The following is a 19,175-nucleotide window of genomic DNA, read 5'->3' on the forward strand; positions in this document are numbered from 1 at the left end:
CCGAGAAATTAAATCCAGCATAGAGGTTAGTTTCGGTATCGCTTCAGAATTAAAACATGCCTCCCGGCGTAAAAACTACACTAAATACCTTTGTTGTTTTCAGGATAAAGAGGTGCATCTGCGCTCCTAACACCCTAGCTTCCTCGTATAAGCAGAAATAATTTGTGTCGCTCAGTGAATCCAGCAAAGCAGATAGGCTCAGCAGCGGAATGCACCTCCGACCGTCATTAAACCCGCCATTTTCGAAAACGAGTGGTGCCACCTATAGTGAATTGGAGTCGCGAATATGCGACGCACACGCTTGCTCGGCGACGAGCGTGGCAATACTATGCTGAATCTAGAGGGACCTGCGGTCAAGGGAATGCCTGTTTTTTTACCCCCTTTTTTTTAAATTTTTGGTGCCTATGGACTTTATGAACGACCCTCGTACACATATATATATACATACAGTATATATTATTATGTGAATAAAACGGCATATTACAAGAGTGACAAATGAGATGGTTCCTGACAAAGGTCACAGTCCTTCTCGTCTAATTTTGCTAACTTACTTTTTCTTATTTTTTATCGTAGCAATATCTTCTACCACGACCGGCTTTATTAGGGGCGACCAGGTCACCCGAGGCAGCGCGAGCGCGCCGCATTTGCTTTTGCTTGTTTAGTACTTTCTCTAGTTCGCCAAACCGCCACCGCGTTTTTCGGCTCTGCAGCTCACCACACTAGCAGACGCTTTCACGTGTGTATCTGTGTGTATCCGCTCCACGACCGGCAACTTTTTGAGGATAATCGGCTCTATTTTAAGGATTTTTCTCATCGTTATTGCGACTGTACGTTCGGTAAAGAGCTAGAATTAAGCTGACCTAGATCGCATTTTTCTCTGGTCAAACGATAACAAACTTCCCCTAAACTAAACCAAATGCGCTATCATGCACATCACTGCCTCGCGCCAACCTTCGACCCCTCCAACACCTTTCCTGAACCGAGTGGAGATACTAAGAACAACGGATATCTACCTCCTAGATGTCATCATCGACAAGCATTTCAATTTCCATCGCTATGTCAAAAACGCCATGTCCGCGGAAAAAGGACTCCTTGGCTTCGTCATTCGGACTACAACAAGAGCCAGTCCCGATGTGCCCAGATCGCTGTTCGCAGCTCTGTTGTTGCCCATCCTAGAGTTTTGCTGCTCGGTGTGCGGTTCGGCAACCAGGCAACTTGTTGCCTCCCTCGAGTCGGTGCAACGTCGCGCTTCTTACCTTATTATGAGGCGTCAACTTGGCCTCCGAACACCATCCTATCGAGCACTGCACCTCCTCCGTTCAGTCGGCAGGGACCCGCTTCAACATCGACGTCAAGTAGCGACCACGCTGCTTTTAGCCACTTTTTTTGCTACCGGACTCCTCGCTTCTTTTTGCCTCCTCCCTGCGGCGTACTCGCACTGGTGGACAGCAGCCCCTTTTAAATCATACGCTTTGTCACTAGAACTCATTCGCACCCCGTGCAGTGCAACTTTAAAAGTCCCCCCCCCCCCCTCCCACCAGTCACCAGTTCACTACCAATGAACGGTGTCTCTTTTTTAACATTCACCAAGAGCGTCACGGCCTGCCTGCGGAGCATCTAGCTCGATTTTTTATTCCGATCATGGAGTGGGCTCCAGCAGGCGGAATGAATGCACCATCCTCGTACACCCTGCGGATGCCTAGCACACAATACTAGCTATTCTGATCGAGAAAACTATAATATAGTCACTCATTTTAACTTATTCTATTCACACTATATGGTAGCATTAGCGTCTGCCTATTAAATGCGACAGAAATCATCTGAAACCAACGTTATTTCCACACGTTCCCCACTGCCTTCCATAGCGGCCGCCGCGCTTTTGGTGTTCAGCTAGGGCGGCGCCTAGCAGAACACTCGGTCCCTCCGAGCCGTTCACGTGATATTTCTTGGCCCGTGCGCTCCCATAGAGAAATGCGGAGTGACCTGGTCGCCCCTATAATGCCGGTCGTGATCTTCTACGTTATGAACTATAGGACAGTCGAGTTTTGCTACACGACGTTACAACTATAGGAGACACATAAGACGGAAGGCTAAACTATTTATTTTAAAGGGTATGGATGAATGCATTCGTGTGGTCGACATATAAGAACAAATTCGGCGTGGGTGATATAGAAAGCAACAGCTGGTCATTATTCAGGTATTTATGGCGTGTTTAGCGGTCGATGAAAGTCTAATTTGATGCGGGGTATGAAGCTTCGGTTCCGTGGCTTCCCACGGACTCATCAAAATGTCGTCGGAAGGACACGGAGACTGACTTTTTAACAAAGCAGGCATTATAGCATCGTGCAATGTTATTAAAGAAAAAACTTTTCCGCCGCACCGAACAAAGACGACCACGCGAGATTAATTTCCGCACAACTAACCGACATATGAAGGTCATGGAAAAAAAAAAAAAAAAAAAGACTTCATATTGTGAACACAATTTTAGTTAGAAAGTTTGTCGAGTTTTCCTTTTGAATGGGCTGTTGGCGCTACCGCGTGCGGTGCCTTTGTTCGGGGCTCTTTTGAACGTGGGGTGGATATCTTTATGCGCGTCCAAGCTTTGGGGGCGTTCCTCACACGTTACATCGCAGCTGAAAGCGAATGTTCATCAATGTTATAAATTACATGCGTTAATTACTGTTTTCTTCTCCGCATTTTTATTTTTTTTTTTTTTAAAGATGGCGAAGCAAAGCAAAAAATTGTATAATGCACGAATGCAGCAAATTTTTTTAGAAAGAAACTTTTTTTCTGGTGAGATTATCAAGAGAGTTTGCCTCGTGATACATGCGGTACTGTGCTTCAGAGGAAGTGTTCAGCAGTTTAGGGAAGAGGGGGGGGGGGGGCGAACTGGAACTGCTGGGGAATATTGTGCACTGAACACCGCTACCGTGATTAACACGGAAGCACATTGGTACAAACACGCCCGTTAATGTTTCATTGCGTACTTGCCGATATGGAGTACCGGCCACACATTGCAGTGGGCGCAGTGCGGTTGATGTTTAATTTATTCCTCGCATCAAATTTTGAGAAATGTACATAGGATTGTTTTTGCCACAAATTACGAGATATCGACGAAGGTCGATAATAGCTACATATCACATAGATTAGAGATGAAGGTGTGAAGTCAAAAAGATTTAGAGACATATTTCTTGATTTGCAGCTTTCTAGACTCAGAAAACAATTCGGATGCTGGCTGTGCCTTGATGAATTTACATAATCACCCCTTTCTGTTTCTTGGTTTGACTATGGTTACCTTGAACGCTCATATAGTCAAATGCAGCCCGAGAATAAGCGCATGCTATTACTAAATAATATGCAAAAGTTTCTTCCTATTTCTATGTTCTTAAGTATGGTCATATCCAGGGTGACAACATCCTGTCACAAATTAGACACAAACAATAACATTCGTATCACAAAGCTTGTGTTTCCATTCAACTTTGAACAGGTTTCAATTTTCTAATTATCTTGATTTCAGTATTTGCTCTCGTATGAAAACAAAATACTAATTCAAATTTAAAGCATACACTATAACCGGATCTACGATGGACGGACCGCGTTGACGTTATGCCGCCCAAACCGCCTGAACACCACCACCGATACAACAAGCATGACGGGCACGAAAACAATGAACGTCGACCACATCACGAAGGAGAAATAGTAGAGGGTGGGATGACAGTACCGCGAATCGCCAGGTTCTGCCGAAGGCCAAACTTCCCTAAACACGACCAGGGCTCCTGCGGTCGAAGCCCCCAGGGCCACAATCACAAGCAGCGACACGATGACGGGACAGTAGCGGTTGTTGGCGTTCCAATCCAAGGCGGCGCTCAGCAACGGAATGAGGAAGTACGCGCATCCTGCCACGGTCAGCGTCAACGGAATGGCGTCGTTCAGCTTGCAGTTGGAAAAGTTGAGCGCGCCGATGGAAATCATGGCCACCGGGACGCAGAGGAACACAAGAAAGAGGATGGTAGCCACGGCCGACTGGAAACAGAGTACGATGTAGAGGTGCTGGCCGTTCAGTTGCGATGAAGACTCGCTGTACTTCTTCTCAATGCGGTCCATGATGCAGCAGGACATGGGCTCCTGGTCTTTGCTGCCTGCGGTGGGACTGGGTTCTGTGGCTGTGATCTTGGTGCTGGAAGGGCGCACACTAGACTTGGAAGTATTGACCGCCGGGTACTGGTAATCAAGGACAGGGCCACGTCCGGTCTTGACTGTGGAAGGTAGGGCAGGCCTAGGTGGCTCGCATACGAGCTTGGGACCTCCACCCGTGGGTTGCTCGGGAGTCGAGTTCCTCTTTTTGTGAGAGGAGTGGCGGTGGTCGGCAGAACGGGACCGAGGCGGGTTGCGGCGTGGAGTGCATGGACGTGGGAGCACGGGCATAGGTGTGAGTGGTGGTACCGCAAGTGGGAGCAATGGTTTGAATTTGTAACTGGCCTGTCGGCGCTATATTTTGGTGCTGTCTTCGTCTTCTGTTTCTTCTGAGAAGGCATTAAACGATGTCACGCGCTTTTGAAATTTAATGCCTTTTCGATGAAGTGATAAATTTGGCCAAATATTCTGATACCTCAAATTAGAGTCAAGGAATGAATAAGGTACACGATATTGTTTCAGATATGGCTTATGCGTAGTACAATTATAAAATTCGCGCACAACAAGAAATGCTGCTAGATTTAACCTATATATATATATATATATTTGCAATTCAACCCCGCCACTTTTCCTCTTTCAATTGAGGAAAGAAACAAAGGAGCTGGGACTCCGGCGAAGGCGGTGACAAGGACTGTAGTCCTTGGTGCTACCTCTACCACTTTGTTTTTTTTTAGTTTTAACGGCAAAAAGCGAGTGCGATAAGATAGGAATTGTTGCTTCAAAATTCAACACTTAAAAATCAATATGCTCGTTTTCTTAACGCAAGTCACGCCTTCGTTTTTTTGTAATTTTTTCATGCAATGACCGCTTCGTATCTGTAGTAAAATGAATTGATTTCAGCACACTGACCAGCGTCAGCGAGCAGGCGCATAAGGAATCCTAAAAAAAGCTATCCCCGTCTCTTACGTCATCTTTAACTACCGACCCCGCCATCTATAAAGCACTATAGTTGCGAATATAAATTTACACAATGAGGGAAGTGCTTACACAATAACGGCGAACGTGAAATAAATTACAAAGTCATTCGAATAAATAGAAATTGCACATAAAATGTATGTTAGACTTTTGAGAATAAATATCGTGTATTCTTACCTCGGACTGCTATAGTAATATTTTGTAATTCGAAAATTCACGAAGTAAAGCACATGGACGCATCACTTTTATAAGACATGACAGGGACCTAAAGGTCTCTTCAATAAAAATAAGGTTATTGTCGAGCATGCCTAGTCCAATCCGCAAGCGGCGTCGCCTCCAATATTACCTAAGAAAGGTCAAAATTATGAGCTACAAGTGCTACACCTATCGAAATTCATAAAAACAATATTCGGATATCGGTCACTTAAAAATTGAGGCAATGAGAAGCTGCCAGCCGGGCCCAGTTATGTGTTGTTAAAGATCTCTTATTTGGACGAGTAGATACCGGTACTTCACGTCCAGTCCTCTCCGGAAAGAAGGTGGGTAGATTGAAAAGTGAGAAGAAGTCATATGTACGGTGAGTAGGGCATATTTAGTGTTCAAGATCGGTGGTCTGAACAAAGCCTAGTTATGTGTGCAAAGAAATTAAGTTTCCAAAATCATAGTGTCCCACGATAGAAATAACAAATATTTTTCGCCCACTGCGTACGAAGAAACGTAGCACAATCGCGCATTGCAGGTGGACGGAGTGAAGAGGTTGATCCCTGAGGACGGAGGTGCGAAGTGGTTAATTCTCATAACCGTCGTGGTTGGCGTCGTGGATGCCACTGACGACAACCACCAGTGCTCGTTTCACCCATGAAGAAAGAGGGTAAGCGCGGTAGAAGTTTCTAAAACGACCCAACATTACGCGTAGCAACTGGAAACCGGCAAAGTGGGATTGCGCGTAACGCGAGGAATGTTTTTGAAAACCATTCTTTTGAAGCAGACGACATGGGCATTCTCGTGACGCGCAATTATTGGCGGGACGTCTGGGCTGACCCCTTTGCTTTCCTCTCGAGGCACGGCCGACGGGACGTCCCGACCTCCCTCTTGTCGAGGCAAGAGGGGAGAAAACGGTTTTTCCCTTCTTCTGGCGCGCGGAGACGGCGGGATAGAAAGCCACAATCCCTGCAAAGTGTCGCCCGTGAAGCGATCACTTCCTAGAATTGTTGTTGCAAAACCATCACTGACGCTAGACCTTACGACGTGCGCTATATATATATATATATATATATATATATGTGTGGACACCGCGCGAACCGAAACTGCCAGATAGTGCTCTCCTCACCTTGGTTGCAAGCGGGGACACCAGATGACTAATGGCAGCCTGTCGTCGGTCCGGTTTCCCATGCTTCTATAAGTGAGACGTGCTTGTTCTTAAAGTTGTTTTCTGGGTGCGCCACGTCATGAATAAATTAGCGCCTGCACTAAGCGTGTGGCTTATACACTGCTTTGCCATTGACTCTAGTTTCGTGCCTTAACGGTGTCATAACAATTTGATGAACCCGTCGAAGTGGAGAGATATCCAGCGCGGTGTTCGAGCCAGCGTCTGTCAAGGTCAGACCAAACACTTCGAGCGCGTGCACCCAAAACGAGAAAATTTTTTTTGTTGTTTCCTCAGTTGCGTTATCTGTCTATCTGTTCTGGAACGCAAACTAAATGATGTAGAAAACTGCATCGGCACTGATTGGCTATTCTCTCGGGTCACGTGACATGACGTTGAAATATAGTTTTTCCCTTTGCAGTTCGAGCTATGCTCGTAAAATGATGCAGTTGGCGGTGACGTCAAAATGTCGTCACGATGCAATTTGACGATGCAGTTAACTGAGTGGTCGAGACGAAGCCGGAGATCGTCCTGCATCGTAAAAGATGGCGACCCTAACATATGCATTTCTACTGTTGGGTTTGCCAGCGGATCGAGTTTTTAGGGATCACCGGGATGCTTTCGAGACGAGCGATGCGAGGTTTGTGGGCCAATACCGGCTGACCAAAGGGGTGACTCGCTGGCTGTGAAACGAGCTTCGTGGAAAGCTCCAGCGGCGTCACGAAGGGCCCCCGTGTGCTGACGGTCGAACAACAAGTCCTCGTAGCTCTACGCTTCTACGCCGCTGGCGGCTTCCATGGAACCGTCAGGAGCGACGAAAACATTGGTGTTCACCAGTGCTCTGTAAGTCGCGTACTGATGTCACCAACGCTATCATCGATTGCCTCGGATCGAAGTGGCTGTGTTTCCAGCAAACTTAAGCAGAGAAGGCGCTCACAAAAAGGAAGTTCTTCGAGCGATGCAAGTTCAGCGGCGTGATCGATAAATATTTTAAATACTCTTACACGATTCAACACGATTGTGTTTTCATTTGAGTGCACCCCATATAAGCGATTTGGCTGAGCGAAAAGCCAAGCAAGCAACGGTAACAGGCTTAAGTTGAGCTAGTTCGTTCATACTTCAGGCATATATATATATATATATATATATATATATATATATATATATATATATATATATGTACTTTATTTTAAAGCAACTACTTCAGGTAAGGTCAGCTGAACTAGAATAAACATACACATAAAAAGACCATACACACAGTGGGACTAACAACTGATTTTCTTTTTCCTCCTCCTCCTCTACTACGAACTCAGCTTGGGGGAAATTTTCTTTTTTCTTCTTTTATGCTTCCTACTTCACCGAAAATTTAACCCCCGAAGGAACATTTTTTTTCTTTCTCGTGCAGCACGAGTGAAGTTGCACTAACGGCGTCAAACAAAGTCAAAAAGTACAATTTTTCGTTAGTTGTTCACACAGCAGGAGGTGCCTAAACATGGCGACATTGTTACCCACTGTAGATAAGCAATTTAGCCAGTGCAGTGCGACTGCTAGTCTGGGGTCTTTAACGTGCGTCACGCAGTAGTGATAAACGACCACACGCCGGTACGATGCTCATCCAGAACGAAACTGGCAGGGGCGGGGTTTGAACCCAGGATCCCTGGGCTCTGCAGCGCGAGCTTTCGCTCCACGTGCTCCGAGCTGGTGTGCGCTAGCCCACTCGGCGATTCTTCGAAATTCCCGGTAGGGAAAAAAGAGAACGATGTAGTTTCAACTCAATCGCCACTGTTCGGCGACGTCACCAGACACGTCGCGGTGCAGTTCTCTTCCGATGTAGTTTGTTGGCAATGGAGATTAGGCTTTTCCCACCGGCGACGTCACGATGCAGTTTCTCCACCGCTTTTTCCAGCATCGACAGACTGGATAGCGGAAAAGAGTCAAAGTACAGGCTAGCTGGTGGAAGTCAAACGACGAAATGGATAGCGGAGTCGCTGTTGGCTGAGGCTACTTAGAGTACGGGAGCCAGAGTTACGCGTTTGATTCCACGTGCCGCGTGCCACCCTCGCCGCTATTCGCCGAGATCCGATCACGTGAGGAGTCGTATCAAGTGTCGTGCAGCAAAGTAGACGTTGCGCGCGCCCCGGCGTACGTTTCCCGGCTCCGTAGGCAGCGCCGCGCGCCTCGAACGCGCGGCGCTGCTATTCGCCGAATTCAGTCACGTGAGGAGCTGTGTCCACATGCCATGCATGAACGCGCAACTCTGGCTCCCGTAGGGAGCCTATACAGGAACGCTAATGGCGAATTCCACTGGGCGTTTTGAAGCGCGCCGGGATCAGTTGACCAGATCTGGACTAGAGCACACGATCGGAATGGGGTTCGCGCCGCCTACGGATCCCCAGTGGAACATGACCACTGCTCCGGGATCGGCGGACGTCTTCCCGTCATTCACCTGCCCGGGAATCCCCTTTCCGCGGCCGCCACGGTCGTTTTGAAGACGTTTTCGCAATCGCGGCGCTAACATGTGTTCGACGCACGAGCGGCAGGAATGGCTCAGGCGCTTCTAGCAAAGATTGCCGGAATGCCCGTAGCGCGGCAAATGCCTTCTCTTCTCCTTCCTGGAAAACAAACCGGCTGTCGAGCGAAGGGGTAAGCAAGCGGCCATTACGAATTCTGCTGATGTCGAGACAATCTAGGAGCCCAGCCCGCGACGTGCTTTTTCTTCTGAGGCGAGATGGGCGAGATCAGGTGAGATGCACCACAAGAAAGGAAGTCACGTGTGTGCGCCGAGGGCTGGCCCGGCTGGCTTCCGGTTGAATCCGCCAAAATCGTGGGAGCGACATTTCTCGGCTCCAGATCGAGATCTGGAGCGGGAGCTAATCCAAAACGACCAGTGAAACACGTCGGTCTCGATCCCTATCGCAGAGTGAAATAGGCTTGCTCCTGAAAAGTCGATCCCGGCGCGCTCCAAAACGACCAGTGGAATTCGCCATAAAGCCTTATGGCGAATTCTACTGGTCTCAGAGCCATATTTTGGGAGAGTTTGACTGATGGTCGAAGCAAGGGCCTCCGCTGGCGCCGAATATTCCCCCCGTGGTTAGAGCGTAAACTAAAAATGCGACACAGAGTATGAGCAGACCACGATGTCGCAATATTGTAAACGACATTTAAAGCGTGAAATAGAAACGTTCAATTTTGAAGTCTCTGTGGCAGTGGCGTCAATAGCAAATCAGGAACATTGATCGCAGCAACGCAGTTTGCTCTCGTTTGCAGGGCACGTTCGTTTACGTTGAATATGGACGCGACAAAAACCTAACATGCGCCAGATTTCAGTCACCAAGAGTTACACCTTTTTACTCTCGCGACGCTAAAACAGCTTAAATTAGTCGAACCGCGTTTTTAAAGCTCCTGACCACTGCTAGGGGCTGTTTCGTGGCATGTGGTTGGCCACGAGATGCTCGCCTATCCAATCCAATAAATGGCCGAATTCTCCCAATATACGGCTCTGAAGCTACTTAAGGCTACTTGGGCGCACGCCAAGTGGACAGCACTCAGTTATGTAATTCATCTGAGTTCGTGAAGAAGTAAAACTTCAGCAGCGCTTTCGCTGTGTGCATTTCACTCCGTCAACACATTTCTCACAAAAACGTTTCAGAAGTTAACACTGCAGGGGTCATTTTGTGGCTTTTTTACGAGCACTGATCCCGTCTCTTTACGGGAGGTAAAAATTTAGATGAATTGTTACTGCAGTGACCTGAAATATGTGCAGTTTCTGTACACATGGTCTGTCGCTGTTTTTTTTTTTTTTTTTCGTTTTTTTAGACAATAATTTTACTTTGTTTTGAGCATTCTTTGTAAACCTCGCGTTCCAACATGACGTTCAGTTTTCTTCGGTTCGGCGAGATTCTTGACCGATTGTAATCGCACCTTGTTGTGTCTAAAAGCTGATCCTGGCTGCTAGTGGACGAGGACGAAGAAGGGGGAATACGAACATCACTCCTTTCCAACAAAAGCTACGAAGACTACCTCTCGCAGTGCGCGGGAAAGTTTCGGAGGAACTGGCGAAGCTGGAACGCTCCGGGGTTATCGAGCGCAACGATGCTTCGGAGTGGGTGTCTCCCATCGTGGTGACCCGCAAGAAGAATGGGGAGATCCGGCTCTGTGTAGATCTACGCAAGCCGAACAGCCAGTTCCATTCCCATCAGGCGCTTGGAGACAACTAGGAATAGACATTGTCGGACCTTTCTACAAACTTTCATCGCAAATCAGATTTGCAGTCACCCTAGTCGACTACATCAGTAAGTGGCCAGAGGTAGTTTTTTGTAACCAAGTTACGGCTGAAGCTGTATGTGAATTCCTCATAAGAATCTTCAGCCGCGAAGGGTATCCGGAGGTGATTGTTTCTGATCATGGCCCACAGTTTGAATCCCGCATATTCCAGGAGTTCCTGAAGTCCACAGGGATTTCCCACCATCGGTCTGCGATATACCATCCACAAGCAAATGGTCAGGTTGAGCGCTTCAACCGAGTGCTTAAGCAGTACGTCCAAACTATCCTGCAGGAACAAGGCAATGTTTGTACGGACCTTGAGGAGTTTCTGGGTGTCTACCGAAGCACACCACATGCAGCGACCAAGCTCTCCCCCGCTGAGCTCATCCACGGACCTAAAATGCGGACCCGTATGGACATCGAGGGCTTCCCAAGTTTTGACAAGCCCGTTCACATCGAGATGCAGCAACTCCGCCTACGCATTGCTGATTACCAGAAGCACAGCAAGCAACACACAGATGATAGGCGGAGAGCCAAACCATTTACAGGGGGGGTAGGAGATTATGTACGGGTAAAGATCTCTACACACCGACCGAAGGGAACACCGTCGTTTGGCCCCCCTGAAAGAATTCATGAAGCGGTGGGGCCAAGCAGCTTCGTCACGTCAGGAGGAGGGTGCTGGAATTCGTCGAGGTTGTCTCGAACACGCATTTCAGGAAGACACGAAGTACAGGTGGACTACGAAAATCCAGAAGCTGGAGCAGATACACACCTGCCGCTTCCAGCTCCACGAAAGTCCACAACGAACAAGAAACGTCCAGACAGGTTCGCCCCCTGTTGAACTCTGTTTTGAAGGGGGGATTGTGTTGTGTCTACAAGCTGATCCTGGCTGCTAGTGGACGAGGACGAAGAAGGGGGAATACGAACGGAGCACGAGATGAAACTGTTGGTTTTTCCGTCCTGTCTTACCTAGTCGCTCGTATTAAAAACAAAACACACGTACACATCAGCACCGCACGCGTCGAACCGTAACTTTACAAGAGTGAGGTCATTGCCCCTAAGAGCGCACGTCGCTCTCTAACTCCATCCAACCAGGACTAGATAACAGAACAGGGCGTCGGTGGGAAGGTAGAGAGGCCGAATTCCGGAATTTACGAAGCGCGAACTAAACCCAACCAGGTCGGTGAAGGCATAAATTATGGGGATCTCATTCCCTTCCCCTTTCCAGTGCTTGACGTGTTTACTCGGCATTCTACTCAGACGGCTGCCCAATGGACAACACGTGCGGCCGAGTAGACGCTGAGAGCTTCACGGGACGTTAGCCACTAATGGAACGTTAACTGGCCTCAAGTGCTGTAATGGAGCGAAAGGGCCGCAAAATTCGCTCTCGTTCGTTCGTTTTGTATTCAGTAACGACGGTACCCGCGCGAGGAGATCTTAATTATTATGGCTTATTTGGATGCCCCGCTGCGCACGAAGCGATTGGTTTTCAGCGGCGATGCCGGCTACGAGCAATACCCAACTGCCCATGAAACTAAACACGGCGGTCCCACTGTAGTACATCGTATATAATAGAGCCTGGAGGCACAGTCTGAGGCTAATTTCTTTCTTGTTTAACAATCAAATAACTCATTGAAAAAATTGGCAGCGATTTGTTTTGGGGGGCTCCTAGAATGCATAAAACGCATTCTAGAAACCCAAAAATGCTTCAGAACACATTGCTTTAAAATTCTTTAAAACATATGAAACCCTCGTTTCGGCGGAGAGCGAAGCCATCTTTATTTTCATAAAATTCCCCGATATAATGAGCGGGGAAACTAAATTGATGTACAACAGGGGTCTCGTGGCGTGAGGTCACGTGACATTTGTTGTTTTTTTCGCTAAATTTAGCGGAGAAAGTGATTTGGTGTACGGGTCACATGACGTCAGGTCACGTGACATGATGTTTCCCGCTGAATTTAGCGGAAAAAGTTAATTTGTGTATGAATCGTGTCCGACCGAACCCTGGGTCGACATCGAATTTCTCCGCCTAAACTAAGCGGGGAAAATGAACAGGTGCTTAGTCTCACGTGACATCAATTTTCTTACTAAATGTAGCGGGGAAACTGAAATGGTGTATAGATCATGTGACAACAATTTCCCCGCTAAATTTAGCGGTAAATATACGAACGGAATGACGGACGGACGGCCGAAATTTTGAGATTTTGGGGTAGCGCTAAAAAAGTATTTTGATGCTTTCAATTAATTGTCTGCATACATGTTTGATGCAAACATGAAGCATACATGAAACTTGGGACGTGCTTGAGACGCGCCCGCAAACAATTCTACTTTCATCATGTCTAGAGCGAGCACCCTGTTTCTTTTGTCTGATGTCCAAGCAGCGTGACTTCTGTTTTTACAGGAAACAACGGCAGCGGACATTTCGCGATAATAGACCCACGCACCATTCACGAGCTAGTCCGCATCTGTACTCAGCAGATGTGAGCACTTCGCGTGCGCAGAAACTCTCTCTCTCTCTCTCTCTCTCCCTTGCTCTTTCTCTCTCTCTCTCTGTTGTGTCTTCGCGGAAGAGTGTTCCCAATCACCCCCAGGGTCTTTCAAAAACTAACAATTGTGTTCTTCTAAAACGTTCGCTTAATTCCTGACATGTTGTGCCCTTATCGTAGTTTCTAGATCAATATACGCGGTTTGTATATACGCGGCTTGTATGGAAAGAATTCAGGCTAGCTTAGTTCGAACGTATCAGTGTTGTTGAGGGTACTGCCATACTCGAACGAACCAGATTTGTTTTTCATATGAAACATTCTTCTAAGGCAGGAAATAAATTGATTTCAGAGGTTAACTACTGAGTTAGGACGAATTGATATTTACAGGAAATGCTACTCAAGAACAAATTGTGCCGACCGAAACTGTGTCAAAGTCAGACATGGGTATTCTTCACGGCACGAGTATATTCGTATCGATGTAATATCAGCAGCTCGCACCTTTCGTGTTTGGAGGTTTACAAAATAGGAATTTTGTTATTTATGCAAATATTTATAGCGTCATATTGCTCGTCTCACAATGTGTTTTCTTGAAATAAATTATGCACCGCGGTACATACTACATCGTTTTTTTTTTGCTTTTTTTTGTATTCGTTTTGTTAGAAAATAGACGGAAACCCAGTCTTCAAGTTTCTGCATGCAATAACTGTACTGATTTCCTCCAACTTTTTATTTCAATTAAATCAGAAGAAAAGTATTTCTTCAAATAATTGAAGCTATGATTTTTTTTTTTAATTTGCACATAAATTAGGCAATTTTCGATAAATTAAACCTAGTGAGGCAGGCACGTAGCCAGGATTTTTTTCTTTTTTTGGGGAGGGGGGGTTCGTTCATGACAAAATGCTGTATGAGGGGGAGGGGGGAGTGAAGGCCCCTGCAAAATTTAAGATTTTTTTGGGGGAGGGGGGCCGGGCCCCATGCCCCCCCCCCCCCCTCCCCTTGGCTACGTGCCTGTGGTGAGGTAGAACACCAAGTTTTCACAGAAAAACCTTGGTTTTTATTTTCTCCTTCAAATGCAGAAAAGTTAAAAAAAGTCGTGCCATTTATTAGAAAATTTCTCGACTTTATAATTTTCCATAAGTTCGCTACGGGATTCGGCGGCTGCTATAACCTGCTAAAACACACAATGAACCCTTACAACACAAGACTGCTTCACAACGGCACAATTACATAAGCAATACAATTTTACTAAATCTTTATTGCCTTTTGGAGTCATATCAAGCTCTAAAAAACGAGCACTGAAATGAATTCGAATTCTTAACCCATCGAACGTTCGTACAATCGTAAAACACGCTCATATGCGGACAATAAGCGTCGCACTCAGCCTTCTTTTAAACATTTCGATCGCTCGGTGATCGGTGGGCAAGCGCAACGCAACGCGGAGCACGTCGGGCAAAAATTAACTCTGAAGAATCCTGGGACCGATCCTCGCTGCAACCAATTTCAGTTTGGAAGAGCGTCGAAACCGGCGTGCGGTTGGGTTATCACTATAGTGAGGGATGCCCTTTGATAATCCTACCCTTTAGCAGCGGCAAAACACCGGTTAAAACTGCTCCCCTTCAGCGTGAACCACCTGAAGAGCAAAAGGACATGTGACGCTGTACAAACATTCCCAACGTCCATTTTGCGTCGCTTTTGTCGCGCACCCTGTAGATTGCTTCTTCGACCGCGTTCAACGAACCTCGGCGCTGTCGGTATTGACACAGGCCAGTGCATTCTGTACACAGACCGGCGGCTTTCCTGCCAGAGCTCACGCAGCTGCCACCCCTCCCTCCCCAAAAGAGACTACGCACACAGCATCCATCTCCCGGACCGTAGCCTAAATTGCCCACTCAGTCGTCCGGCTTTTATTATATCTTCTATATCTGTCTCGGGGCTAACGTGCCACGGGCACTTTATATTGTCCCCAGTTCCCCGCTACAAGGTTTGCTGCAACCTGCAATGGTCCCGAGGACAGCGGTTCCCTTGAGCTCCTTTCTGCCTTATTTGTTTCTTCACATACTCTCTCTCTCTCTCTCTCTCTCTATATATATATATATATATAAGGGTGAAAGGGGGGGGGGGGATAAGCAACCGTGCACTCCACTGTCCATTAGTGTACCTAAACAACAGAGTGTTACCAACTGCTTGACTGGGGTCACGTGGCTCATGGGGCCGCGAGTGGAGTGCGGGCTGCAACCAGGGGTCGAGAGCGTCGATCGCTTGCAAGCGTCTCCACCTCACGGCCCACTTTCTTCATCACCACGCAAGCGCACTTGCGACCAACTGGCGGAGGAGGCGTCCACCATTTTATTGCAAATGGTCTCCAGGGTTTGAGTTGCTCTCTCTTTTCGTTGTAGGCTCTCTCTGCTATCCAGGTTCGTGGGTGGTTTTGTCATCGGGAAGAACAGGTAGACCCTGCTCCATCTTGTGACGCACCGCAGCGTACGCTACAAGCTATCAGAGCAGCCAGTGAAATGCAGAGTGAGTGTCACCTGACCTCCTCGGGGGGCGCAGAAGTGCGCGGGGTGCCAGGTCACGTGATGCACCCAAAGCGCTGGGTTGGCTTAGGTAGCTCGTAGCGTTCGCTGCGGTATCAGGTGCAACGGAGTGTAAAAGAAAGACACAGAAGGCGACAAAACGAAATAACAAGGTTCACGGAAGAGAGCTATAGAGCGCGCCATAGAACCCGCGTGACTCGTCGAGCTATACAGCAAAAAAAGCAAAAACAAAAAAAGGAAAGATCATCGGTGGTTGTTGGGGTCTGATGGAGTGTCGGCCGCCTTGTTGACAAATATTCACGTGCTTTATCTCTGTTCGCGGCGGGCCGACCGCTTAAAGGCACTCAGCGTTCATGTCGGGACAACAAGCCTGTGTGGAACTTGGGTGCATTTCGCTTTGCTTTATTTTTTTTTTAATTTTGCTCAGAGCAAGGTTTGCGCTTGCTAAAGCGGGAAAATGGGGCACGACAGTTGTAGTGTGGGACTACCGGTACTTCCACGGGATAAAGGCCGGTTCACACATGCAGCGAAACGCTAATGTAGCGCTTCTCACGTGTCGTCCGCTACTTATTGTCTGCCATGAACAACAGTATTGATGGTGCGATAAAAGCCGGGGAACGCTCCCGTCAGCACGCGCTTAGCGCGAGGTCAGCGCTCCGCTTGTAGCGCTCTGCTACATGTGTGAACAGGCCTTAAGCGGGTCAACATGCTCGCTTACCCTACTTGGCGGAATTTACTGCTTTACTAAGTGAAAATGACGGTGACCCTGTGTTGTTGTTTCAAAAAATTTTAACTATATTTTTGTGGGTTTTTCGCAATTGCTGCTGAAAGGGTGACTGTCTACCAAAACTAAAATCCACGCTTCGACGCGAACCACTCATTACGTTTGACCGAATGATCCTGTGACACTCGAGAGGAGTTTTCACGTACGCATCGTATTTTTTTAGTCTAAAGAGTTGTCTATAAATCTCACTCATGAGCAAACTAGAAGGGGGAAGGATGGGGGGGGGGGGGGGGGGGAGGGAGGAGCAAGACCGGGCATATCCTGAGCGCCGACATAGGTGGTTCCTTAAGAAAAACCGGGATGAAGAGCGGGATCGGAAAGTGGAAAAAGAACGCAGATGATGAGTTGAAATTGTTTAAATGCTCGTGAACTTTTTTTTTTTTTTTTTTTTTTTTTTACAATACGCTTTACCACCGGGTGGTATTTTTTTTAAATTATAAGTTAGCAAAATAACTAGGCACAGACGTTACAGGAGACGTTTTCTTGCTTCGTGTATGTTAAGGCGTCGCCAGCGACAGGGGCCCATTGGGCCCACCAGTTGGGATCACAGACGTCTGCATCTGTGCCAAACCGTTCCGAAGCGGCCGGAATCCATGGGACCTTTGCCTTTAGATTGTCCTATTCTCTAAAGAGCAAATTTCGATTAAAAGCGACCATAATTGGATTGTTTTTTCACACGACGTATTTCATTACGAGCTCTTTCAATTCCATCAACCTTGTACATTGAGCTTTTCTCCAGTCTCACATTGAAATATTCATCGCGCTTTCTTCTCGTGACATTTTTACCCTTTCTGTTATCTTATTACCAACAAACCTACCCCCCCCCCCCCCCCCCCCACCCCTCAACTTCTTTCTTCCTCATCCTTTTTCCCGTGTTCTTCTGACTATAGATTTTGCTCCAAATACGTTGGGAAAAGTCCAGCTGTTCGTACATTTCTTCCATCTCCTAGTAAGAAATCAAGGCAAAAAAAAAGGTATCTGCACCTACCGCTGCTTTCATTTTGAACCTTTGTACGCTGCACCTGAGTCAGAAACCGGACCATACATTTAAGGTAGGGAAGATAAGAAAGTTCGAGCTCACCGGAGCTTTACCGCCAGCAGACAGCAGCATACAGCTCATGAGACAGAGGATCCCTTCGAAAAAGCGCAGAGATAAGCCATGGAAGGAATTCGTCGTATCCTTATGTCTCCAATCGGTCGCGACATGTTTTGCTCTTAGTTTTGGCGAGCTGAACTTTCTCCAAAAAGAAAGAAGAGAAATCAGCGACATACAAATCGACGAACAAGGCTTTGCCGGGACAAAACACAGTTTCTGCTCTTTTGCAGTTCGGCGTGTGTTTTTCTTTGTGTCCGTGTGTTAGTTGTCTGAAACTGATTTCCAAGTCGTCGCTTGAAATGAACTGAGCGAATGGGACGGGAGTTGCGAAATGCTTTGAACGCGTTCGGCGAATGATTTCAGGACGAGGGTAACGAAGACATGTGACGCAAAAGTTTGAGCTCTTTCTTTAGTCCCAATAAATTCTCTTGAGCCGCGGCGACGGAGCAGCGGAGGATAAAACAAGAAAAGAGCAAAGGCAGGCTACACGGGTTCAGTTTCGCGTTAACAAAAACAGAGTTCTTTCTGACTACTTTTGTGTAACGACTCGTTTTATGGTGGACAGGCTTTAAAAACTGCAATCAAAAGAGCAACATTGTTTTTTTCTTTTTAGCAAGTCAGTAAAATTAGAGGTTTAAGCTCTCTCATGGGCTCGACATCACTTTCATTTTGTATTTAAAAAATCATATTTAGTCCTGCTGATTTGTTGCGCAATTGTTTGGGCTACCCAATTCTAACGCGGAACTTGAACATATGCTCCTGAAAATGTTGGCGGGCTATTTTTAAAGATCTTAAGCGAGCGGGTCATGTTTTGAAAGCAGAACAAACATCTTATCACAGACACATTTGTGAACCGAAAGAATAAAGCAGTACTTATTTATTGCAGATTTGTGTTGCGTCGGCACGCTCTATGAGTTACTGATCCAGTGTTACTGCGTAGTTCTTGCCGTCTCTATTAGTTTTTCGGGTGTCCTTTGTATGCAAAAAAGCGCCGACGCCGTGTTCCCGCTAGCAGTGTTCGACGGTGCACATAAATACAATTACGAAGGCGTTTTAGCACCGTTTTTAATGCCTTGTATTTGAAGTAAAAAAGCCGTGACTGACCAATTCTTTTGACTGCGTGGCTGAGAAATGTTTTAAGCTACCTAGCAAGTACAAATTATTGGTGATGTTTGCTCTTATAATCGAGGGCAGAGAGAAAATGCACTCGCTTTTTCCCAGAGAAACGCGTTACCGGAAGTCAATTTCCGACCGGTTGCGGCCTCCTTCAATTTTCCACAGCACACTAGCGCCACGTACATTATAATACCTCCATGATAGGCGCCGCTGCCTGGATCTTTAGTAGCGAGGTTAATCCTGGGCACAAATCGGCGATCCCGTCGCACCTTGTTTACACAGGCCCAACTTCACAGCCTCTCGTGAGAGTCTGGACTTGATGACAACTTGCGGGTCACTGCCTGCCACCAACGCTCTCCATCTCCGCAGTCTCTGCCGACTTAAAAAACATATAAGGAGAGGCTTACTACGTTTTTTC

The 19,175-nt window shown here is 47.1% G+C and overlaps 1 protein-coding gene across 1 annotated transcript; it reads right to left on the reverse strand.

Annotated features, from left to right (window-relative positions):
- Positions 1 to 3,579: 3,579 nt before the first annotated feature.
- LOC121047498 lies at positions 3,580 to 4,425 on the reverse strand. The gene has a single exon (XM_040502778.1). The coding sequence runs from the start codon at positions 4,423 to 4,425 to the stop codon at positions 3,580 to 3,582; it is 846 nt and encodes a 281-aa protein (XP_040358712.1).
- Positions 4,426 to 19,175: the final 14,750 nt, after the last annotated feature.

This window comes from Ixodes scapularis, unplaced genomic scaffold (genome assembly GCF_016920785.2).
Source record: "Ixodes scapularis isolate PalLabHiFi unplaced genomic scaffold, ASM1692078v2 PGA_scaffold3__209_contigs__length_174095766, whole genome shotgun sequence".
Classification (NCBI taxonomy): Eukaryota; Metazoa; Arthropoda; class Arachnida; order Ixodida; family Ixodidae; genus Ixodes; species Ixodes scapularis.

What these genes read in the sequence shown, in the direction of transcription:
- LOC121047498 (XM_040502778.1), bottom strand. Translation starts at nt 4,425, where the DNA reads ATGCCCGTGCTCCCACGTCCATGCACTCCACGCCGCAACCCGCCTCGG.